This window comes from Pangasianodon hypophthalmus, chromosome 9 (genome assembly GCF_027358585.1).
Source record: "Pangasianodon hypophthalmus isolate fPanHyp1 chromosome 9, fPanHyp1.pri, whole genome shotgun sequence".
Lineage (NCBI taxonomy): Eukaryota > Metazoa > Chordata > Actinopteri > Siluriformes > Pangasiidae > Pangasianodon > Pangasianodon hypophthalmus.
In genome coordinates this window covers 20,523,882-20,550,812 of record NC_069718.1, presented here as the reverse complement: position 1 = coordinate 20,550,812, position 26,931 = coordinate 20,523,882, and the positions used below count along the sequence as shown (strand labels likewise).

Genomic DNA, 26,931 nt, shown 5'->3' with positions numbered 1-26,931 from the left:
TTAACCTGTGTTTAATATGACTTGAAAGCCTGTGTACCTGGACACAAAACTAGACAGATGAACATCAACCAGAACTGCAGTGGCCTGTGCAGCCGCACTGCTGGGCCTCTAAAAGGGTACACTGGATATCCTGCATTATCAATCAAGATATTAGGTGTTTTAGAGAAAAATCTGCTCAACCTCAACCTGCTTTGTCTGTAGTATTGTCACTTATTACATTTTAACAGCACTGTCCACCTATAAAAAGCTAATATACTATGTACTGATGCTAGTCAAGCAGATGATAGAGCAGAGGACGGGGGTATATCCTGAGTTTCCTGTCATTTTCATCCCAGGTTGTGATTATGTTTTAGGTTTTATTTTTTGTAAAAGAGGACACACATTGCTGGCACATTCTTGTCCTTGTTTTTGAGACACAAGACGCAACAATCTGGCTGCAGATAAAGCTTCAAAGGACTGATATCCATCATAATTTGAAATCGGAGAAGCGTGATGTACATGGAGACAATGATAATGTAACATAGAGTAACAGAAATGTTTCGTTTGAGAGACCATATATACAAATCATCCCAAATCCCAACTTGCCACTGATCCCAAATGGCAAGAATTTGGACCAAATCTGCTTCTTTGTTTTAAGGGTAAGAGACAGCAACTCTGGTCTAGCTACTGTTTTGCAGTTAGCAAGTTTACAGAAGCAATCCACCTTCTCTAGTGAAATCTTACCATATTGTGCATTGTTGAAGGTGCCAGCGACAGTCCTACAGGAGGAGTTGTCCCCTCCACACACTCCACACTTATCATTCCTGGCCTTGGAGTTCAAAACATGATCACAACCTGCTTGCTGGAGGAATATAAAACATACATATGACTAATACAGCACCAAAGACAGAAACAATCAACTCCAGGCAGAGTATATGAATATATGCATGGTACCCTGCAAAGGCCTTGAACACAGATGTCATAAGTGTCTGGACCACAAGGAGTTCCATCAACCACTCGATCTTGCAGCTGGTAGTAGGACATCGTCCCAGCAACACGACAGAACAGCTTACATCGATCCTTCATGAGGACTACAAATAGGAACCATGGATATATTCCATTGTAAGTAGCAATCAAAGCACAATTAATGAAACACACGTAACACTTAATTTACATTTTAATGTTGATCTGTCTAATGAAAATCAACTGACCTTCCCATTAAATTTGAACATTATAAGATTCCATAATGCAGATTTTCAGTGAATTAAAAATTCTCACCTGATCATTAGAAATATCTGACCAAAAACAAAGCTCTGTATTTTAGAGGAATCCAGCAGAACACTATATAGAGGTGAAGATTATAATTTCTGTGTTTCCATATTAAAAACAGTGTATGTAGAGTCTTGCAAGATCAGCAGTTTTCCTGTATCACCTTTCTGACAGTTTTCTGGCTGATGAGGCCTGTCAGCTTACTTCTATAAAGTGTTTATTGTAATTGCTTGAAATAATCCAGCTTGATCTCATCCACCTAGCCATGTGCTGCCAAACACTTCTCAGCGGCTGTGAAGACCAGAACAATTACGAATGCATTCACTGGCCTGACAGACACCCAAACAACATAAGGCATTCAGTAGTATATAAAGAGTTATATGTGTTGGCATATACAGTATGTTCTTATCGACACTGGCAACATATGCTACAGTTTACACCTATGAGAAAAGTGGAGTGTGCGTGGAAAGCCACCTGAACCATTTAGCCCTGAGGCCAAGAACAAATAACAGAGTCACTGTGAAAGGAGCATGGGTGTGTGACTTTGTTTTACTCTACTCTTGCAGGAAAACAAATGTGCATGTGTGTGTGAGGTGAGCACTAAGGAAGTACTAAGTTTAAGTAGAGCCTTGCAAAATAAACAGTCATTAGAGTACAAGGTGTGAGGGGGAAAAGAGAGCAGTGGCCTGTCAGGGCAAGGTTTTTTCTTTATCTGGAAAAATAACTCTATGGGGGCTACAGGGACTGCTGGGTAACAGGCCCCAAAATTCTTTCAAATACAATCCTGGGCTTTTGCCAGGGTCAAGCCCAAAATGGCAAAACATTAAACTTTTAATAGTCTTAACAACAAATCATTGGTTAGGAAATTAGCAAGAATTAAACAAATAGATAAAGGAACTTAGTATGGGATAGCTTTTACCTTTGATTTCTGTAAATGTTTAAGCCTTGTGGCCCTTGATGCAGCCCGCATTACAGATAACCAAATAATAACTAATCTTTTAAGAAAAAAAAAATCCCAGAAGATATTTGCCTAATTGTTAAGATCATTAAAAGTTTTGGGCTGGGCCCATTTTTGCAGTTTCTAATCAGATCTTTTTTTAAAAAAAAAAGATTTAATGGAGCACAAAAAATGTAGGTCAGCTTTGTAAACAAGCTCTTGCATGACAATATGCTGGAGATAATATAAACAGAGGATGAGCTCAATTCAGGTTAAATTCAGCTACAAAAGGGGCTTATAACATTGTAATAATCAATTAGTTAAATGAACAAAAAACGTGTTTCATGCTTGCTCTCCCTAGATTACTGCTAAAGTTAATGAACTGATGGAATAGTCAAAGTGGTGCAAAATCGAGTATTAAATGCTAAGCAAAATGAAAAAAAAAAATTCCACTGCCCAAAAACAGTTTATGCGCAAGTCTAACGGAAGATAACCTCAGTGGCAGAAAATACTTCATTAACTGTACTTCATTTCTGTATTTATTTAAGTACTTACTTAAGTACTAATTTTGTAATCATAAAGACTGTCCTGTGCTCATCATATGACTCTTATTCACAATCTGCTCATACTGAACATCGTTTCAACTCACTTAGGGCAGTTTGTCTTTACTTTTCTACAACTTGTGACAACTAATAATTCCACGCTTTTGACTCAGGTCCTTCTCAAGGTCTCTTCCTCATGTCATCTCAGGAAGTTTTTTCTTACTACTGTCGCCTCTGGCTTGCTCATTAGGATCTAAATCTACATCTGTAAAGCTGCTTTGTGACAATGCCTATTGTTAAACTACGCTATAGAAATACAATTTAATTCAACTGAAATTCTCTCTTCTTCTAATATATGTGAAGGCTATGCAGCTGAAATACTCACTGCCACTGTATTTGGGCACCCAGCGGACAGTGGAAGGTAGGCCACTGATGTTGAAATGTTTGCCATCAAACTGTGAGCACTGCTCCTCTCTAAAGTCTCTCCGGCCCCTTGGACACGGCTCTGTGTTACAGGAGCGGAATTTCATGCGGCGTCCGACGCAAAAGCGCCCGCCATTCCTCGGCCTATTACACACACACAATTTTCAGGAAAGATGCTGTAAAGAAATGGCATAAAATGTACAAGGTCCTGTGTACTCTTACAGCTAATAAACAGCTCCAGAACATCTCAGTTTAGAATAAAATTTCACAAAGATTAATTGAGGCTCATGCCCACTTTAACTATGTGCTTTCTCTGTGGCCTTACTCAGGTCTGTTGCAGTCTCTAGATGTGCTGCGTGTACCACCACCACAGGTCCTGGAACACACACTGTAGGGTCCCCATGGTCCCCACTCACCATGCACCGGCCTCGTCTCCATCTCTCTGTTTACACACATACCATGCCTACAGTGCTGCATGCACACACACACACACACACACACACACACACACACACACACAGGTTAAAACAAGACATATGGTGGTTGAAAATAATCCCCATCACAGTTTTCTGATATCCATGCCATGTATGCAGTGTGTCAAAATAAAACCATCAACATCTCTGACAGACTTAAGACACACAAAGTGTAGTCTGTGTTTCTAATCCACTGTTTACATTTAAATCTTTATCGGAAAAGAAAACCCAGCACATGCTAATTCCTCTATTATTTATGCAGGTGGAATGGCTCCCAGCTTCGAACACGCTGTGGGAATAATACAGGGCCAGTGCTGGTGAGAGGATTCAGATATGCAGCATTTTAAACACACATATACAGAGAGAGAAAGCGAGAGAGAGAGAGAAAGTGTGTCAGACAAATGTCAAGATTTATTGTAACACTTAGACTAAAGGCATCAGGAAATAAAATATTCAGATGAGGTAATAATTGTAACTACACTGGATTCCTGTTAAACCCCTACTCTACTGGTGTTACAAGACCTGGAGATCTCGCACTGTGTACAAGTGAGAGAAACTGCTCACTGATGCTTTCTCTTTCTCTATATCTTTTTATATATCTTCTACTTCTCACTTGAGACTGCTAGTTTTCGTAACTCACCATGGCCAAGTCGGCCAGTCTGTGGCTAGCGACGTCCCGCTGTAAAAGAAGCGCATCACTGCTTAATAACACCTGAGTAACATTTCCTTCAATGCTAGGCCGGTTCTATCTTCTTTATTTGCATTTTATAAGAACAGGGTTACTTCCAAGGTAAATCACATCATGAACTCTGATCTCAGGCCTGCTCTGTGTTGAATACCCAGTGAAAGAAAGCAGAGAGGGTGAGTTACAATGCCAGCAAGCACTATCTGAGTGAACATGGCAGCCTTTTCATGGGCCGTAACTGAATCCAGGGTGGTGAGGTAGCGTTGGCGATGGGCTTCTTTCAGAGCAGGACAGCATGGCGTCTGTCTCACCAGGTTGCCCCAGCATAGACCCACCACTTGCACAAAAGCAGGCATGGCAGTAGCACACACATACCCTGATACAGAAAACCCAAGAGGCAAGATAACATGGTGACAGAGCTTATTACAGTCTCCAATTTCCTGCTTTCCTCTCTTTCTGTCTCTATATCAATCTCTCCTGCTCCTTTCTCTATACCTCACTCTTTCTGCCTGTCTCAATCCCTCCACCCGAATCACACTGGAAAATAAAGACAAGAGACACTGTTATGGATGTACATAGATGTTCATGACTAGCTCATTCATAGGATGATATAATGGCATTTAGCACTGAGCAAAAAAGTTGTATAAAATGTGCTGTAAATTACAGACATGGCATCTGCAGTGTATGTCTGTTCACCACTGAACACCACTGAAAGAAATATTTCTTCCCAGTACTGAAAAAAGAATGAAAAACCTGTTTATTCAAAACTCACTTGTAATCAAGGCCAAATGGCATATTTTATGTAGAACACTTTGAGTAATTCTTTGTAAGTATTTGTTAATTGACAAATTTACTTTATTGTATTGTGTTAGTTTTGGAAGTTTGGTTAAAACTACACAAAAACAGCTTCAGCAAGACTTTCTCTATTCTCTCCTTACTGTTAGAATGTAAAAGCCGTAGATAAATTTATTCTTAGACTTCCATTATAAATGAGTTTCACGTATATATGAAAACTAGTATCCTGGAGTATTTCTTTAAACTCTAACAAATCTATAGCTCCTTTATCATGATGCAAAGACAAGAGCAACTTTCCTCTGTTTTCTCCCTGCGTTTTTGCCTTTTGCTTCAGTCAAAGTGAACATTTGTGAAATGCAATGAATTTGCTGTGAGAAATAAAGAATAAGGTAAGAGTAGACCTCCTGGCTACATACATGTGCATTATCTCCTCAATCTGGCACAAAGGTCCGGGTTAAAATGCAACACATTCATTACATGCTGTAAGGCAAGGGCTGAACTCCACACTCCCTGCATCTGCAAACAGCACGTTTTAGTGTCTGTTCTTTCTGTGGCTGTGTATAATGACTCCAGGAGGTCAGGAGAGCTCTATAAAAGCTGCTTTTCCCAGAGGAGATGAGAGTCAGGCTGGTACATGACTCTGAATAAAGGAATTACATAGCCATGACCTCGGAGTCGTTGCAAAGTGGATCCTACAGAAAATATAACATTCAGAAACACAGAAACACACACACATGACCACAAGACATAAAATGCTTATACTCCAACCCTTCAAGTTCTGCATTTAACACTAACCCAAACAAACACTATGTTCATTTAACTCTAGTCCAAATGAACTTGTAAGAGAGAAATATAGACAAAAAAGGGAATGACTTTAAGACAAGTATTTGCACAGAATGCAGCCCTTTTGTGCTACTCGTTTATTTATTCATTCATCTTCAGTAACTGCTTTATCTTGGACAGGGGCATGATGTCCTATCCCAAGAACACTGTACATGAGGTGAGAATACACCAGGGATACACGCCAGTCCATCACAGGATACCACACACACACACACACACACACACACACACACACACACACACATATTCATTCACTCCCCATGGGAAATACAGTCAATACTCCACTTAATGGAGAATTGGAGAACCCAGAGGAAACCCATGCAGAAACAGGAAGAACATGCAAAACTCCTGACAGACATTAACCTGACATCAGGATAGAATCCGGGACTCTGTGAGGCAACAACGCTACCCACTGTGCCACCATGCCACACTACTCATGTTACAATATATAGGTATAGTTGCAATCCTTTGGATTGTGTTTCTTTATTCAGTGGCTTATTTTCTCAGTTGCCATTCTTTAATGTGCACCACAGCAGTGGTGTATATGCTTCTAACATTTGCTGTGCTCCCTGTTTTGAACTGGCGTATCTGTCCAATTAGCCATAGCGTTTGTTAACATTAGGTCACTGCAGCCTCAGGCTCAAGCACATGTTTAGCGTGTGTGAAATAGTTAGGATAGGACAGTTTCGATGAAATAATGATGGAGTAAAAGCCTGATAGTAAATGTCACACAGGCGGTAAACGCTCCATGCTTGAACTAAATGAATGAAAATGTTTCTCTGTAATGCACTGTGAAGAGAGAGAGGAAGTGCACTTTTCATTCCTTTAACAAGGTCTCCATCAACATTTAATAGTTCCTGATCCACAGGTGGTTAGAAAACCTAATGTTATATAAGTCATATAATACAGACTCTCATCCTGAATTTCCTCTTTCACATCAGGACAACAAAGACCTTTACTAACATGTGTGAAAACATATACACACACACACACACACACACACACACACACACACGCAGTGGGATGAAAAAAGCACAGAGGAATTACACATAAGTACACTTGAATGAATGTTAGAAAGTGTCCATAATTCAATGTACTCAAGTATTTTATGAATGAAATAAGAAGGACTTTTTTTTTTTAATAAATTCAATCCCCTGGCACAGCTCAATTTGTTAAGGTCAAGTTTAAGTTTAGGAGCAGAGCTCCATTATCGTAAGTTATTTCATTAAATAACTAACTTAAAGTAAAGGCTAATACTCAGTCCTTGAGGCAAAGATGATTGGTTGTGATATCTACATAAATTACTATATATTTGATTAAATATTTTACATAAAGTGAATAAATAATAGAGCACAAATATTGATTTTTAGTTATACTCAGTATAAAGTACAAACCCCCTAAAATTATTCTTAAGAACAGTCACGTAGTACAGTTAACTTGAGTACTTTCTGTTTCTGTGCAATCACATACACCTCTAAACACGTACACACACATACACAAAGCATGCATATATTGTTCTTGACCTTGTTCCTTCCAGCAGAAGTTGTCATTTATTTACAGGGACCAACTGAACATGTCACCTCATACAACTACATTTTGGAAAAGAAAATGTTTAATGGTACTTCAAAACCATTCTAATTTGGAATGAGTTTTAAAAGGCTTATCTGAAGCAATGAAGCACTAATTATAATAATAATGCTTTAAAGATTTGAAGTGAGACATTTTGCATGTCTGTAAACCCCACATTCTACTGGGTTTCTCAATAAAATAACCTTTATATCAATTAAAACCTAAATATTCACCTATTCACTCTCAGACATTTTCCCATGTACAGCAGATCCCTAAACTGCCTACAAGCAATCCAAGCCCTGTATGTGTGTGTGTGTGTGTGTGTGTGTGTGTGTGTGTGTGTGCTGGCGCATTGTATATGAGTGTGTATAGCTCAGGACCACCAGTGAGCCCTTGTGAGCCGTGAGAGCTGTCAGACTGAAGGACCAGCCGCCTGTCACAGCCACATAGTCTGAGACCAGCCTAAGCCTTTAAGGCATTCCCTTCCCTGCTGCTATTTCATGTTTACAACACCTTTATTTAGCCTGAAAAGGTGATTTGGAGAAAAATGAGCTTGAAAAGGACTCAGAGGAGAAAGAGAAGAGATGAAAAAAGAAGTGTATGTGGCGCTATTTTTCTCACTATAAAAGCATCTTGGACCATCTCTACACTTCCAATTAGTGTAAAAATTGTTCACAGCAAAAAAAAAAAATCTTTCAAAAGAAAGAAAGAAAGAAAGAAAGAAAGGAGAGAGTACAATGACCCCCTGTAGGTTGCTATGTACTAACAAAATTGTCAAGATTTGGCCTTAATTGACAAAGTCTCATGAAATAAACCAGCCCAGCTGTTGCCAGCACTTGTTCCACGTTTTACACACACACACACACACACACACGCACACACATATACACACACACAATCACTCAGAGTCTACATTTATCTGCAATATTGTCATGAGAACACAATTTACCATACCTAATAATCTGCGTCTGCCACAACTCAAAGAAATTTACACATGTTGTGTGTGCGTGTGAGTGTGTGTGCGTGTTTGTGCGTGCACGTGTGTGCGCATGTCTGACTTAAGCCTACAATGAGTTGCCAGCAACAAACTCCAAGCAGTTCTGACTTTGCTCCTAGCATCTGCTGTGCTGTTCTGCTTTGTGGTTAGATGCGCCCTGTAATTGCAAGGAAGCCGCTTTCCCAGCACGTCATTTTGCTGTCCAAAAAAACAAAACAAAACAAAACAAAAAACTAGTATAGGAATGACATGACTGACTGAATGATTTAAAAACTTCGTACTCTTTCATTTTAACACAGGCATTTCCATAAGGCATTGTGTTGCCTTTCATGTTGGCTTTCTCACAGGTCAGGGTTAGAGTTCACCATGGCTGCAGCAGGCTTCAATTTGCACAGTCCACTAACACACACACACACACTCACCCGCACACACCCACTCACCCACACACAACCACACAAAGTGGAAAAAAGAAACTGGACATTATCACCTATTATCACCAGTCTCTCTATGTACAGAAGTTCTGTGCATACATGAGTAAACATTTATGTGCTCATTTTATTTATGTTCATAATTTTATCATTATTATGTGTATTTGTCATTTGAAAATATTATTGAAATAAATAGAAATTAAACTTCCAAGGAAACTCAAGAAGTTTAAGAAGAACACTATAGCATTGCTCCCTGCAACATGCATAACCAAACGTGTGTGTGTGTGTGTGTGTGTGGGTGTGTGTGGGTGAATGGAACAGCTGATGTGTCCAAAGCAGTCATTTTAGCTACTAATGACAGTCTCTAGCTTTCAACACAAGCCAGCAGAGCAGGAGATACCTGCAGAGAGATGATACATCATTCAGAGAGAACTAAGGAGTACACTCATACAAACACAGATGTTAACTAGGCCAAAACTTATAAAAAAAAAAAAAACTTCTTTGTAGTTTTCTTCTTGAACATTGATGTGTTTTTCAACACTCACAAAAGGCCATTTATCTCTGAATTATCAGCGACACAGATCAGCCTCAGTCTCACAAACCTGCTGAATAAAAACTGGAATTCAAACCAACATGAGATTAAAACCTGAATTAGATTTTCAGTGTTATTTGTCTTCTCAAGACTAACAGCAAATGCCTTAAAGAACACTTAAGTCCTCCTCACTAGATTGCTTGGCAAGCTCAGGAGCATGGCAACCAAAACAACAATTCATTTGTTAAATCAAATCCTTTTGGGCCTCTTCATGGAAGCACAGGCAGGTTAAGGAGCAAGGTGATATCGCTGCAGTATATCGAGCCAGAGAGTCGAATGGGGCTCAATGAGAGCTGCCAGAGACGACGGCCAAGTCGCCAAGCCAGTGCCAGCAAATTCTCTTCCACCTGACTTTTGCAAGACTCCTCTATCTTGCACTAATTGTGTGAGACGAGGGCAGGCTACAGGGAGCGTGAGCGTTCCCCTGAGTTTAATCGCGAATCAGGCACAATGCCTTCTTTTGTGCTGCTTTGATATAAAATGTCTTGTAAAATGTCTTGGGAAGATTAGAGAAAGGCACACATCACAAATGCAATTAAAATACAGTAACAAGTTAACAGGCTGTTTTTTTTTTACAACCATTTCACCCAAGGTTACAAGCATATATCCAGTAAATCACCCTTTAACAGGTTTTTAACAATTGCCTTTGAAACAAAAAATTAAAAACATTTTTAAAAACCTTTAAACCTGAGATCATTGAAAACAAATTTGATGTGTTGCCTTCCCTCTATAATGAGTGTTACTGAAATTTATGTCAGATAATAAAATTGGAGTGCAACAACACAGAACCTAATAAAAACTGAACATGTACTGCATGTCAGCGTTGGCAAAACACTGGGCTAATAAAGCATACAGACAATATATATCCTACTATTACGCTTTATAGAGTTGTATTCCTAAAAATTTTTTTTTTGCTCCATACTACAGTATGGTGATGTGTGATGTATATGTTGCATTCTCAGAAAACCCAGTGGATGTTGCTGTAATTGAATAATGATAAACAGCCGTAAAAAGATGGAAAACCGGGGTTTTGGCCAATCAGGGTTTTGCTTATAACATACTTTGACATCTCAACTTTAACAAAATATAAATATATTTCACCAAATCTAAAATATAAACGTAATAAATATATATCTGGCTGTAGAGATTATTTCAGGTGAGGAGCCAGTTAAACAAATGCGATAGGGAAAACAATCCTAATCCTAATCCTGCCTAAAAGATCTGAAAAAAATGTCTTGGGGTAACCAGACTTTACATCTGGTTGAGATATGTGTATATAACACATCATTTTCAGTTTAGGAAAAGCTGTATTGACTATACATAATATAAAGCATCAGCATTTCATCATATGAAGGTTTTTTCCAGGCCTCCACACATATGATGCACAGAAAATACCAATTAGCATTTTAGGTAGTGTAAAGAGGACTGGTTTTGGCTTCCTCTAGTCAGAGTTACAGTTGTGCCACATTCTTTCCATTTTCTAAAACCGGATTTAATGTTGTTCCACAGGATGTTTAAAGTTTGGCATTTTTTTTAGAACCAACCCTGACAGATATTTTGTCCAGAACTTTATAGCTCCTCGGTCTTCATGATGCTGTGTGTTTAGGTATGTTCTTTAACAAACCTCCAAGGAAAGAGATGGTGGACACAAGGTTCAAATAATTTACTGAACTACATTCTTCATGCTGTTGAAATCCAGGGCTCTTTATGTGTAGAGTCATGTGTGTTGTTTTCAGACAGCAGAAATCATACGGGCATACGGTGTTGATCTCCTCCACGCCAGCTCTGTGCTTGTTAGAGGAGAGCTGTGGTGCTGTTTAGAGATAACAAGTGACGGGTTGCCCGCTTTAGTGCAAGGCTCACTGAACCAGATGACAGATGGACCGCCAGGGTCATGTGACCACATTACTCACTCTAGTACCCAGCCAGTGAGATGTAGGGAAGTGAGAGAAAATAGAGTTTGAACTAAAAAAAAAAAAAAGTGCCAAAGGAATTAATTACCACTAGTACTAAGGACATGTCTCCAAAATGTCCTTAACTTTCTACATCCACTACAGTAAAGCCATCAATTTACTTTAAGACTAAAACAAAGTAACCTTATGTGACACAGCAGTTGTTAAATATTCAAATGTTACTTATAATAACTGACTCTGGATAAGATTGCATATGATTAGCCTGGTCTTTTCCATGATGATCCAGATTAGTACAATACATTTACTGATTAAATGTACACGTATGTTATAATTGCAGAATAGAAATATACATTCATTTCATTTCAGTGATCATTTAGGAGATGTCTAGTGTGAGACGGAATAAGATGGAGAATTTTAAGTGGCCTCCCTGACTTCTTCCCCACATAAAAGAACTCTAAAGAGACAGGTGAGCTGAGACCGAGAGCCCCTACTCTTTCAACTCCTTCCACTTCAAAGTGCATGGTATGGAGATGACACCAAACCCTCAGCACCACAAACAAAGGTGCAGGTGCCATGACGCGTAAAAACAGAAGAAAAGAAGGCGCTTTATGCTGCTGTGTTGTTCCATTGTTGTGGAGTTCCAACTAGCAGCCCACTGCACCAATCATCTTGACTAACGAAAGCAACCAAAACAATCAAGATACCAAGTTCAAAGTACAGCTCTTGCATTTCTGTAGACAGGTTAGCTTGTGGTGTGCCACTCCAGCTTGTCAAATGTTAAAGATTTAATAGGTAGGATACTAACAGCACAACATCATGCCAGAGACTCATTTCACTAATGTATAATGATATCAAGTTTAACACCAAGACAAACCCCTTCATGCCCGTATAGTTTTAATCAACCTGACTTGGGTCCTCATAGCAACGTAGCAGAGACAATGAACAAATGGTTCACATCAGCACGTACTCTTGTGCTGCATGACAGTCAGTTAATGAGAACAAGTGAAGGGTTTCCAAGTACATGAAAATCCCATGACATTGACCCTGTGGTTGTTTTGGTTGGATTAATGTACCAGCCATTCTGGTTAACTTTTCTGCCCTCAAGTGTAGCAATGCCTCCGCCTCTCCGTGGTATGATACTGGGGTTACTGGGAACACATTCCCACTCGGTGTTTTTGAAGTTTTCTAATGTAGGGGAAAAGGATATGTAGAAGGAATAGAGACCCCCACTTTTTCCACAGCTCACTCTTTACTGAACCTGAATCAGCAATGTGGGTCTTTTGTGTGAAATCTAGTCTGAGCCCAGAGCTCCCTGACCAGTGACCCACTTACCCACATCTTAAAGAGATTTGAGGGTCATGGGTTCAGAAGAAGGTAACTTGACTGAGAGCTGTATGGCATCCTGTTTCAAAGGCTCAAATGTCCTCCTCTTAAAAAAAAAAAAACACCTCCCTTCCCCCAGTCCCCCAATTACTCCTTTAGTGCTGTTTGCATGGCAGAAAATGTGGCTAATTAGCATAACATCACAGAGGTGGAGGACAACAAGAGAAGCCTCACAGTGAGTGCAGACTGCTAATGTAACGCAACACACAAGACGGCCAACCTTATTTAACTACACAGAGTCATTTACTGTTATTTTATATCGGGTGGCTACTACAAAGTCATGCTTTCCCATTTTCACATAAAAGAAAAGTATTTGGAGTAACGCAAACTTGCTCAGGATTTAATGGTTTTGTTGAGATTTATACATGAAACAATGGCTAGACATTATCTATATTGCATGATCTTCTAAAAATGGATCTTTAATCACTAAGCATGATATGTGTTTCAAGGCCAAATACCATGGAAAGCTCATATTACATTTGTCTACAGTGTTGACATTTCCATGCAATGCACCAGTGACTGTGAGACAAAAATAGCAGAACTAAATATTAGGCAAAGAGACTCACCATCCCATGTCCACATTCAGTTCCGTCGGCCAAGGGCATGTGCTGTGTGCGGCAGCCTTTATGGTCCCCTTCGGAGCTCGTGCACCAAAGCCTCTTACACTGTCTCTATGATAGGGATAGAACACACACACAAAAAAAATTCAGAGCTCAGTAATATAACTTTACCCCAAAGTAGTCCCAAACTGATCATTCTATATGATTTAGCTACAAGAATACAGCGTTTTAAGTTTTTCAGTGCTTCAAATATGTAATCCTTTTAATACATGGACAAAAACTAACTCAGGTGATGTCATTTTCCTATAAAACCACAGGAGGATTCTCTCTGACTTGTGCTGTGACCCCAGTGCAATCCCTCAAGGTTGTATAATAGATTTTAATATCCAGGCCTTTAGATCAGTTAAATTAGCTTTGATTATTTTATGACCTGCCCAAGTAATAGGAGATGATGCAACAGTACAAAACTCCACAAAAGTCAAACATATGTTTAAGGAGTTATGCTTATCATTACCAAATTAAGCAATCTTACTTACTCATAAGGAATCCATGACAGTGCAATAGTTACACAATCTATCAGTCTCAAAGATTAGCACCATGACCTTATGGTGACAGCATCAAAAAATACCTTTATTACTACAGGTTGGGGACCGTATCTATCAAACAGTACTGGAAACCCCTGAAGGCAATGATGTAATGCAGGAATCTGTGAAAGTTTATATGATACCCATATGGACAGTTAGTTTGTTTTGAAATCCACTCAAGTCTTGCTCCGTGAAGAGACTACCTCCCTGAAAATAGTGCAATATCCTCTGTGTTTATCAATGTTGTTCACCAAGACATCAGTAAATCATTTACACTAATAATCACACCAGTACTTACAATTTTAATAAAACAACAACAAAATAGTGAGTGATCATCTTCTTGTCACATAATTATTGTTTTGATTTCTGCATGACTGATCATTGATAAAGTCTCCTGAAATGTTCGAATATGAAGTCTTACCATGAACGGGCAGACTTGGGAGCCTGGTCCAAACATGAGTTCACACTGCCGATTAGCATTGTAGATTTGACCCGGGAGCTTGACAGGGAGGTCGTAGGACCTGCCAACTGGTTCATCCAACAAACACTCCCCATAACCAGTACTGGCAGAAAAAAAACACAGGAAAGCATTAATATGTATTTAGCAAAGTGCATTAGTTAGCTTTATCTCCATTGGCAAAACTGTGTCAGTTGTATTCATGCCTATTTTGCAGAACTTGCTTTTTGAATCGCTTTGCAGAAGCCAATCATAACAAAACCTTGAAATACTCTGGGTAACAGTGGGTGGTCTGATTTGCTACCTGCTCAAGCCACTAAATGTCTTGTCTCCATTAGAGCTCCTGGACAGCGCACAGAGGCTGTGTGTCAACTTGAGAAAAATCCCACTCTAACAGTATGTTAGTGTTCCTCTTCACAATGTGCAAAATGGAGGGATTTATAGGCGCATACACACCTGTCAAAAATCTAATTTCAAAACACTGATCCTGCACCACAGCCTACTCTCTGGTGACATGCAGCCTGTTCACCACACCCAACCTTTGAACACAGGAAGGTCACAAAAGAACAGCTGTTTAAAACATGTTCACCAGTGCACTGTACTCAATTGCGGGATTTACACTCTGAATAGGTCTTTCAGTACTATGTATTAGACAGTCATTCAGTAAAATACACTAAACGTCCCTGGAAAGAGCCTGCTCTGTGATCCTGCCCTCTCTGTCTAACTTTGCCAACAGAGGAAAAAGGAAACGGAGCACCACAATAGTAGTTTGATGTGCAATTATGAGACATGTTGACGCTACTCATGCAATTTGTCCACTAAGAGGGGACTAAACACCTGTTTCATCCAGCCCCAGCTGATCCTCCTAGCCTTCTCATTACCTCAGCTTATCCTCTGTCACTGCACTGGAGCTCTTTCAGGCCCACAAACGATCAGAGACACCTTTGTTATCAGCGAGAAAAAAAGGGGTTAAAAGCAGTATGTGTGTGTAAGGGAATTCATCTGTTGAGATGAAAACACACAGAAGTTTAAAAGAGGATGAGAAAACGTATCTCTCATCCACTACAGACTCATACAGGCAATCCTGAGACATTGTTCAGCACTGGGACTTTAGTACATGAAGTATTAAGATTTTATGGGGCTCATTAAAAACAGCATGACTACTGTATAAAAAGACTTTATAGAACTAATAGAACTTTCGGTTTTGATGCAAGAAATCTATCAAGACTGGAAGCAGGCCAAGCCCACAGATATAAAGTCTACACCTGGTAATGATTGGGAGGAATTCTCTAAAATTAGTTTATTGCAGTTACTTATTCTGTTTTAGTAAAGAGTGTGTATGTTGAGAAAAGAGACTAAGGTGGTATGTCTTGTGTTGCTTGACATATGGTTGATTAATAGTCCTACATGATTTGTAGCATAAAAAACATTTATACAACAGAAACTGTCTTTGGGTTACTTTAATAGTGAGAAAAAAATGAAAGGAGGTATATAAATCTAATTCAGGATAAATCAATCGGTTCATAGCTTACTTTTTAGCCAAAGATATGAGGATTGTATTTTTGGCCTGGTTCTGGTATTCCTTGAGAACTCAATAATCAGACAACTGTATTGGCCATTTCTCTTACTGGCACTCTAAAAGGGAAGATTAATGCCTCGCAAATGGAGCTAATTGGGCTGACACTGAAGATGGTGTCCAAATAAAAGGGTTTCAGACCAGCCAACTGATTAATTACTGCACATGAGTCCAAGTGCCTGCTTAATCCTCCACGTTTGCTCCCAGCTGCAGGGGACAGCCATTTGGTAGAAATTATGTGGATTCAATATCAGTGTGTACATCAATAACTGTGAAGCAATAAATAAAGAAAAGGCTTTTGGACCTAGGAGAAAAAAGCCAAGAACGCTGTTATTTTTTCTGCAGAATAATTGAATAAAAAGAGTGAGGCCACTTTTCTGACTTTCAGATACAACTGTAATGATTAATTAATTCCATACATAAACCGAAGCCAAGGAAGGTCTATTCTTCTCAAGTGTTTGGATGTGTTCCTTGAATGTGTGCGTATGTATAGAGTGTGTGTTTGTCTTTCTTTGCCAGACTGTGGGTGTACATGTGTCTTTGTGTGTGCATTCCTTCATGTATGCATTCTTTTGTCTCCTGACAGGAGAGTGTTAAGAGCTAGAGAGCTCTTGAAGGAGAATGGGCAGTCAAAACACTGATGTACTTAAGCACATTGCCTCTTGCGAAGTGCAACGCCGATCAATGCTGTGTATTGTTGCCTTGGCTGAGTGCAGAAGCAGTGGGCATTGCTTTCCATCATTCCCACCAACATAGAAGCACTATGACAAGGGCTCTAAATAGAGCTCTCAACTCTGTGTTTATAAAATACCACCATTGTTAAGCAAATCAATTTTTTTCTGACACCCAGCATGGAAATACATTGTTAGCCTTCCCACTGTTGACATTTCGAGTTTAGTGTCATAAGTTAGAAGTCGACAAAAATCAACCACGGGTCTCTTAATGCCCCATATGGAAAAGGTCCCCTCATTCTTCCCATGCTGTAGCGCGTTCCATTCAAAGTTTTTTTTTATGAAGTGTACGAACAGAAAGCAGCAGATTGTGTTGGACGGAAAGTTCACCCTGCATCCTCAACCTTCACCGCAGCGAGCGAGCCCTCATCAACAAGACCGTCTTTTGTGAAGAGCCGCAGACGGGTTTTGCACTGGAGAGCAGATCAAAGAGTCGCATGCAGCGGGAATCTAATTTTAACTGACATTTCCCATCTTAAAGGGAAACCCTTCAACTGGGGCCACTGCTTGCTGCTCCACTTTGGAAGCCCTGAATGGACCGTTGCCCTGGGACACCGTTGCTGAGGGACAAAGCATGCCGACGACTAAATGACTGTTTGTCCAGCATTTCAGAGAGAGGAGAGAGAAATAGAAAAGAAGACAATGACAGAAAAAGGAAGATAGGAAAAGGACAGAGAGGTGTGGGGTAGAGTGGCTCAAACAAGAGGATTGTGATTGATCCTCTTTTTCAACTAGCAAACATCCCCCCCAAAAAAAAGCTAAAACAAGTAGGAATAAGTGTGGCACAAACAACACTGACTTAATATTGTAATATGGAGAGGGAGAGAGAGAGAGAGAGAGAGAGAGAGAGAGGGAGAGAGAGAGAGAGATTTGCTGACATAAGCCATATACTACCAATGAGATTTTGTGTTAATCCCCATCAAAATAAGCCATATATAACTTTGCATTGTGAAACTAAAGCAGCAAAAGGGTAAATATGGAGTGTAAGAACACAATATTTTGAGAGAGTTGTTGACTGGAGCCAGTAATGAAAGATATTAGCACCTACTCTAGAAACTCTGTGATGTACTTTTGGCTGCACTTGGACCAGGACCATGGGCTGGTGTCGTAGTTCAGAGTCGGGGCCATGACATGATACTGATGCTTCATTCCTGCTTCCCGGCACTTTGGGTGGTTGTCGTGAGGCATGTTGAAGCTGAAACACACACATAGCCGTTGGGAGAAAAGTGAATGATAATGAGATCAGAATTAACAGGAAGGATTAAGGATTAGATTTATGTTGTCATCAACACGTAGGTGGTTTTTGGTTTATCACTCTCCATCCATGACCTGTTCTCTAGGTCAGAAAACATCATGGAGGTTGGCCCATGTTTTTTTAAAAATTCAAATAAGTCTTTACACAATTATAAGACTTCTTGTTAGCAAAAGATTCTGTGTCACTATATATCAAAAGTCCGCAGCAATATCACAAGGTTCGGTTATACCCATTTGGAATTATGTACACAGTGTAGGTGTTGCTTAAATACTGGTGTTTTGCTCTGTTGGTTCAAATGGAAGACCACCAGAAGAGAAAGTGAGTAATGGTCTAAATATATCATGTTGAGTAATTGTTAACTGTTGCAGTCGTTTCAAATTAGCGGTCAAGCATTATGAAAAATTCACAGTATGACAAATGTATAGCCAAAAATGGTTTTTGGTATATCACAGTATCAGCTTACAACACTGTAGTGGAATTCCATGTATTGACTTGTTTGGTTAGAGAAAGTATAGAATAGTATACTATATTATATAGTATATATATATATAGTATACTATATAACATACTAACATAGTATACTATACAGTACAGATAGTATAGTATATTATATTTTAATGAACCTTCAATAACACAACACAGAACTATATGTTTCTCTGACTGTTGTCAGATATGTTTATTCTGTGAAAATACCCCTGTGATAAAAATCTTGTACCTGTACTAGTAGAGCAGATTATCAGATTATCATTACACCAAAGCAAATGATTGCTCAGTACAATTTCAATGAGACATTGAGCTAAAATGAAATGATGCTGTTTTATGCAGCAGATGTTGTATGCTTGGAAAGAGTTTTAGAGAGGGCACTGTCCAGCTGTAATATCTCTCTCTCTCTCTCATACACACACACACACACACACACACAGTATACTCTCCTGATCAAGGTCACTTTGGATGGATTATACACAGTTGTGTTGTGTTTATTAAGATACGCAAGATTCCAGCTGTGAGATTACACATACACACTCATACATTCACTCAAAAAGAGATATAAGTATACTTAATGACATGTACCTAAACATCACATATACTGTGCTTTTTCATAGTCAAACAATCAATTTTAAGACATTTATATTGTTGACGTCTCTCTCACTCCTTATGGTGAGAAAATATTCCCAATTAGAAATCTCAGTGCCACCAGCATAGCAGTCTCACCAAGTGACACACATCAATTTCTATCAGAAAGCAGAAAAGAGGTTATGAAGACTTTAAATTTACTGTAGGCACACAGTTATACAGCACAGAGTAATTTCACTAGCATCGTGTGTATGGCAGATTTTCATGGGCAGGCAAGAAATAATCTAGCTTTAGTGATGAAAGGCATATTAATTTCATAGCATATTAATAGTAGCATATTTCATAGTTCTTTCATAGCCTCTATTGGCTTCTCAGGATATAAGGTTTTTAGAAGGTTCTTTTGCAAACAGTAGAGGAACCTCATGGTTCAGTGTCATTTAGACTTCAATTCACCTTTTACTTGATATAAAGTATTCAGCCATACACACGTCTACACTGCAGCACATGTGTGCAGAGAAATCTTTTTTCTAAATAACATAAGTACCAATCTGATAGAGCACAGCTGTACAAAGCTGAATCAGAGGGTCTCAATGAAACGGGTCATTTATTGCAGTACTTTTTTATTGTCACCCGTAGTATCCCTAAATTTGATCCATTGCTGGTACTTTCAACCTACACTGCCAGTTAAAGGTTAACATGGTTTTGTTTTCTTTTCCTTTTATTTATTTCTTCTTTTTTTACAGTTTACCCAAGATGGCAAATAATACAGAAAAAATAAGAAGAAAAAATAAACAAGTGTTCTATTAAATACACTATATGGCCAAAAGTTTGTGGACACCTGACCATCACACCCATATGTGGGCCTTCCCCAAACTGTTGTCATAAAGTTGGGGCCCAAACCTGTTCCAGCATGACAATGCCCCTGTGCACAAACGAGGTCCATGAAGACATGGCTTGCCAAATTTGGAGTGGAAGTGGCCTGCACTGGATTACTGGTCTAAAATTAACATTCAATTTAATAAGGCTGTAGCTCATTATGCAAACTGCACCTGAGACTCCCTGCTAATTGAGCTCTGGGTGAAGCACAAATTGAGATTTAGAAACTGAATCCCAGTCATAGAGCCATCAGAAAGCTCAGGACTAAAGATAACGTGTAACTTGGCCTATAAAACTCAATGAACACAAGCAAGGCTCTGACTTAAACATGGTTTTAGGAGGTGGCCAAAATGACGCACAAACCTGTCTTCCCATAATTACACAGAGTTTAGTATATCAAGCACAATATGTGATGAGCCGCACTTTTCATTTCTCCACCACTTTCTGTATTAACTTTCCCAAATGATCCGCCTTCAACTGCATATGTATAAAGGGGGAAAAGATCATTTTGTGTCTTTTTACATCGAAGGTGCAAGTTTTGATTTGTACATCAGTTTCATACATAACCCAAACAATTTTTTCAGTCAAAAAGTAGCCTAATTACACCTGGGAACAGGCACAATCGGCTTAGAAACATCTGGCCATCAGCTGTTAATGGGACTCTAAATTAGATTAGTGTTTCATTACAGGCAGGTGTCCTTGTTTCGTGAACCAGAATTTCTGCCATTTCTATTCACTACATGAAAGTCAGTGCACTACTGAGAATTAGGCACAACAGCTTTGGAGTGATTGAGTCATACGTTAAGAGCCAGTCATCTGTCCACAATGGCTTTATTCATAAGGCACACACCATACATTCACACATGTGGTGATAGCGGCATGTTGTGAAAACAGACCCCACAGGAGGCCAATGTCATCACAACACAATCTACACGTGGTAATTACATGGTATGTAATGACATGTAGTGCTTTTTCCAGCTCAGTACCGAAATGTGAGGTACTCGAATAGACTTAATATTATGTTTTGGTATTATTCCGTAATGTCACCTCTCAAGTAATTTTCACTTTGAAAATCATGCCTATATATTTTATAATAAATTGTTATTTATTAAAGTGTGCCTTTCTTTTCGCACTCAAACTCATAGCCTGTTTTTTACTGAGACTGCCCACTGGTTAATATTCATCAGCAGACCCTGGATGCTCAATAATTAACTTACAAAATATGGCTGATATATCGATCAAATATTTGTATGATGCTGAATTTGAAGCATCATACAAATATGAGAAAGAAATGGACCAAAATATTCACCTTTGAGGAAGCAGTACTACAGTTTATCAACAGTAGCCTTATTAGCTGTTGGACTTGAAATTAAGGTTAAGGACTTGGGACAAAAGTAGGATGATTACATAAACCAGTGAGCAATGGTGGCTCAATGGTTAGTGATGCAAAGGTTGTTGGTGCACATCCCAGCACTGCCAAAGTGCCACTATTAGGCCAATTAGTTTGCCAAATCAGAGAGAAATCAGAATCAGAAACACAGACATGAGAATAAACAAATAATATAAATAACTGTTTACTGCATCCAGTGTTTATTTTTTGCTTTTTTTCATCTGTCTAGATATCCAGAATACATTGTATTTCTGGCTCATTCGTATTGTTTGGCCCAATTTGCACTTTGGGAGTCAGTTTAGCAGCTTGTACCTACAAAAAATGGCACCTGCAACCTGTAATGCACAGGATGTTCGGTTCACTTCCTGCAGCTGGGTTGATTCTTGGTCCAATTACTTTCTCACTACAATCAAACCTTGGATCACTTGGAACTGGACTAAGCCCAACTCGCTCAGAAGGTCTCGGACCAGTTGTTTTGGTTTGATCCTGAGTGCTGGGTTCTCAACTGGTGAAACAAACCATACAAAGACTGACAAAGCACCAGGGTTTGATTCATATTAACTAAACACATCATATGTGGAAGCACCCTAACCCTTTCTGCTCAAGGGATGCCATATTATGTCTGACACTGCACTTTTTCTTGAACTTCTTGAAAAACATCATTGAACACCAATATAAAGAAAGGTTGAATTTTGTCATATTTAGTTAGGGCAGAAACAAAGCACAGGACTTTAGACAACAACAGAACTGTATCTCACATCAATATTTAAGAATTTGCCCTCAAAACTTTACCCTTGGTATGGAAACTCAGTCTTATGCTCAGTCTTATGGACTGAACCATGCTGGGTGCAGTAGGGAAGAAGAGAGGTCAGAGTACAGAGGGGGTATTAAGACTGGCCTGTTATTAAACATGCACTGGTTTTATTATGCTTTGCACCTGTGTGTGCCCCTGTGAGGGGGGATAAGAGGGCTTTTGTGTGATATAAGGGAGCACTTTCAGCTAGGCAGTCCCCTCCAGGGGCCGAAACTTACACATGGCCCAGCTCATGGGCAATGGTGAAGGAGGAGCTCAGACCATTCTCTTCGCTGATGGAGCAGCTCCGATATGGGTCACACATTGTACCCAGCTCTGCCAGACCTAAATGGAGAACATAGACACACAAAAAATCACAGCAGGACAAGTTACACAGTATCCCATTATTTTCAGCTTTAGTTCAATTACAGCAAATTTGAAAACTGGATCCATCAGTGGGAAGAACAGTGAAAGATAACTGACGCTGACCTACACACCTGCTCGCGTGGAGAAAGGCTCATCATATGTCTCATTATATGTTATACTGTACTTTGATTCCTGCCTGGCACTGAGCCAAGAAGACCAACACAGCTGCTCCCACTACATACAGCTAACTCATATGAAAAAAAGTCACACAAACATTTGAAGCTATACACTAACTTTAATCTTTCAGCACACCTAAAGTTTTCTGTCATGGGTGTAGCTGTAGTCTCAGGGCATTTCTGGACAAGGTCACCGCAGACATCTTACAAGGTTATGACTGACATGGCCTTTAAATCTCAGTGATTCTAACCAGCTGTCAATCTATAGAATAATTAATATCTTATCATGATGTGAGAAACTCATGTCAACACTTAGACATGACCCTTTTGAAATTGTGCAAGGTTACAATCTAAAACATTCGAACTTAAATGCCATTTAATGTTTATATATTAAATAAACAAACTTTAAGTTAAGTTCAAGTGGTTGTAAAGCTGAGAATTCATTATTCCTGATTGCATACATGCAGTACTGAAAACAATAATCATAGTGCAGTGCAGGTTTGAGGTTTTGTTGTTTTGCTCCTGTGCTTCAGGACACTGCATGTTTTGAAAAGAAAAAAAGATTATTGTTGTAAAGTAAAGCATTAATTCAAGGCTATTCAAATTCATATTGGTTAAACCAGGTGCAGGTCTTTTTTATAGAAGATCAAAAGTAAATACATGGCTGGAAGATTTAGATTAGATTAGATTAGATTCAACTTTATTGTCATTGTGCAGAGTACAAGTACACAGCCAACGAAATGCAGTTGCACCAGAACTGCAAATAAAAATATGTCTGTGTGAGTGTATATATATATATATATATATATATATACATACATACATACATACATACATATAAAGTATACATATACTGTATATGTATATATGTATATGCAAGGTATGAGGTACAGAAAGTAGAGACAAGCTCAGTGCAAATGACAAGGTGTATCGAAGGTGCATTGTACAGAGAAATGAAGTGACCATTATATCCGGTGACCATTAGGTGACCATGCTGACAGCATCATGTAGTAATTAGTTAGTAATGTGCAAGGAGGCAAGTTGAGAATGAGGTATAAGGGCAAGCTACCATGGTAGTGCAAATGACAACAGATCAGTTTCTTATAGTCTAAATTAGCTGAATCGTGTGGCGGAAAAACTAGGCCTCCTCACAACAAAAGTGTTAAAAATGACAAAATGAACAATTTGGTACACTGTTATGCAATATCAAACAACTTGACAGATGTGGACAAAAGCCTCATATACAAATGACTTCCATACTGCAGTGATGTGCCTTCTTGTGGCATCAACTGCAAGAAGATCAGACCAAAATTCCAGAAGAAAAGATTGAGCTTCACCACTGCAGCAGGACAATAACATGAAATATTCCACTAAAGCAACGATGTATTTTTTCAGGTCTAGAAAGTGGATTGTTTTTTACTTTCCAAACCAATCCTCTGACCTGAACCTCTCTGAAAATATACTATATATATCTCACTATGTATAATAATTTGATAATATCTAGGTGTGAGCCACTTTTCATTAACATTCTGCACTTTAACCTCATAGTTATTATTTGCTTCCCAATTCAGGGTGATAAGGTAAAGAGGCAAAACAGCCAAACTGCAAGACAGTTCGATTAATTATGGATTGCACTGTATGTTAACGTTTTTTAAATTAATTATTTACTGACCCAAAATTTATTCACATGAAATTATTTGATGACACAAATCTATTGACAGAAAATCCATCCATGAAAAATGGCAACTTTACTCTGTTTATTAACCTAGTTTTCACTTCATTATTTTTCTGTATAGTGCCTGTTCTTTTATTTTTATTTCATGACGCTGTGTCACAATGTTGTCAGTGATATGATTTCTAATGACTGAGATAAGGACACAAATATGACAAAACGTATATATGTCTTACTGAAATATGACAACTATGAATACAGTAACATAGCAAATGGTGAGTTACTTTTTAGTTTTAGTGCTGGTCTAACAAAATAGCAAGAATTTTCTAATTGGATTCTGAAAAAGCAGGAATTGCCATCAGTCATCAACTTCAAGCCATTTATTGTTCAAGAATTTAATAACAGAATTTAATTGGAAAGTTTTTCTGATTAATTCACTTTGCAGAAAGTCAGTTTTATTTCATGCAATGTTCTCCTGTGTCTCATGAATCTGAAGAAATGGGGGTTGCTGAAGACTAAACCAGAGCTTTCATTTCACAACTACCATCAGTGTGTTTGTACCATAGTAGTCAGCGACATGAGTATTTCTGCCCATAACATATACAGTTATATGACTAAGTGAAACAAAGAGCAGTTCTCTTACTTGGAACATCTGATAAATATGGCTTCTAATGATTATGATAAAAAGAGTGAACCTTACCTAATGTGTCACACTTGTCTTTTTCCCGACAGATATCCTCCCTGTATGAAGAAACAGGAAACGATTTCAGAGGTTTACAGCAGTCAGAAATGTGGCACAGCTAGCTGGCTAACATTAACAGTGAAGATTATGAACATTTATGGATATGACTTAAAATCGTCTGAGAAATCCTGGCAGATTAGTTCATGTTAGGTAGTTGGCTAGCATTAGCACTGAAAACTATCAATATTTATAAATATGACTTAAAATCCTCTCAGAAATCCCGGCAGATTAGTTCATGTTAGCTAGTTGGCTAGCATTAACACTGTAGATTATAAGCATTGAAAATAACACTCAAAAATCCTCTGAGAAATCCTGTCTGATTAGGTCATGTTAGGTAGCTGGCAAGAATTAGCACTGAAGATTATCAATATTTATAAATATGACTTAAAATCCTCTCAGAAATCCCGGCAAATTAGCTCACGTTAGCTAGTTGGCTAGCATTAACACTGAAGATTATAAGCATTAAAAATAACACTCAAAAATCCTCTGAGAAATCCTGTCTGATTAGGTCATGTTAGGTAGCTGGCAAGTATTAGCACTGAAGATTATCAATATTTATAAATATGACTTAAAATCCTCTCAGAAATCCCGGCAGATTAGTTCATGTTAGTTGGCTAGCATTAGCTCTGAAGATTATGAACATTAAAAATAACACTCAAAAATCCTCTGAGAAATCCTGTCTGATTAGTTCATGTTAGGCAGGTTTTTTTCCCACATATATTAACAACATATAATAATAAGATTTCCATATATGGACATGCCAACATTATAATATATGGTCTTTAAGACACACCCACACAGAGCTGTTATGCATTAGCACAACTTCATTTCCACATATTGACCTGCTTTCTGTGGTCTGCAATCTCACTGGAAAAAGTCGAAAACTAAAAAATATAACATACCTGGTGATGAGCAGAGCAGTGTCATGATGAGAGGGATGACTGTCATCCAGAACATTTTGACTTTGTTGCCACACACAGAAGTTGTGTAGCGTCGCAGCAGCATAGCGGTTGACATTTGGTCCTTCCTAAAACAATTCAGCAACAGCCTTTATTCCCTCATTTTGAAATGTATACAATTATTTGAGAATTCTGTGCTAGTACATTCACAGAGTCAACAGTCAACATAATCATGTCTTCATTCATCAAAATAACTCCTACAAAACCCTAAACACATTTCAGCCCATCAAACTCCTTGTGTTTAGTGTGATGTTACACTGTATAATAACTATTTTGAGGGCCGGATACAGGAGTGAGTGCTTCAGTGTTATTGTGTCTGTTCTTCATTATGGAGCACATATTCATTTATTCATTTTCAGTGCAGCAGATCCTCCCTGTCATGCTGCTCTATATCTAGCTATATATTGCTAGCATTACCAAAGGTTAGCCAATATCCTTACCCACCCTTTAATGACAAAGAGTTTTTTTCTCCTCCTGATTAAAGTCCCCGGGATACTTTATCCACCCAGAAAAAAAATATGGCAATTTTGGAATCCAATTCCAATTTAATTGGAATCAGCAATTCAGGGAAAAGCACATAAGGATCACAGGCTAATTTTAACCATATTTCACCTCTACTGATGGTTGCTTTGAGCAGCGAAGCCAGAAAATTAGTCCCAACGGCAACAGAAAAATCATGTTACTGAAACGCTAGGATACTTTATGATCGGGCGTCGAAGCTGTTGAAATGTGCCAGATGTTATGTACCTGTTCATTGTGAATAATGATCAGTTTGACAATCATGATATTGATGAGGTTTCCAACGCTAGGATCTTTGTAAACAGCAGCTACCTGAAATGAGAGGCACACACAGAACAGACAGCAAACAGATGCTCAACCATGTTTGTTAAAA

General features: G+C 38.7%; 1 protein-coding gene across 3 annotated transcripts in view; it reads right to left on the bottom strand.

Moving 5' to 3' along the window:
• The window catches only part of LOC113529760 (A disintegrin and metalloproteinase with thrombospondin motifs 20), an 86,365-nt gene that overhangs the window by 35,245 nt on the left and 24,189 nt on the right, over positions 1 to 26,931 (bottom strand). For all 3 annotated transcript variants that reach the window (XM_026919192.3, XM_034307333.2, XM_053236792.1), the window contains 11 exons: positions 26,787 to 26,870; positions 25,983 to 26,107; positions 25,039 to 25,079; positions 22,364 to 22,469; positions 17,785 to 17,931; positions 14,394 to 14,535; positions 13,395 to 13,499; positions 3,476 to 3,621; positions 3,113 to 3,294; positions 934 to 1,070; positions 724 to 841 (listed from right to left, as the gene is read on the bottom strand). In XM_026919192.3, the coding sequence (XP_026774993.3) occupies positions 724 to 841; positions 934 to 1,070; positions 3,113 to 3,294; positions 3,476 to 3,621; positions 13,395 to 13,499; positions 14,394 to 14,535; positions 17,785 to 17,931; positions 22,364 to 22,469; positions 25,039 to 25,079; positions 25,983 to 26,107; positions 26,787 to 26,870 (1,333 nt within the window). The remainder of the gene's footprint in view (positions 1 to 723; positions 842 to 933; positions 1,071 to 3,112; positions 3,295 to 3,475; positions 3,622 to 13,394; positions 13,500 to 14,393; positions 14,536 to 17,784; positions 17,932 to 22,363; positions 22,470 to 25,038; positions 25,080 to 25,982; positions 26,108 to 26,786; positions 26,871 to 26,931) is intronic.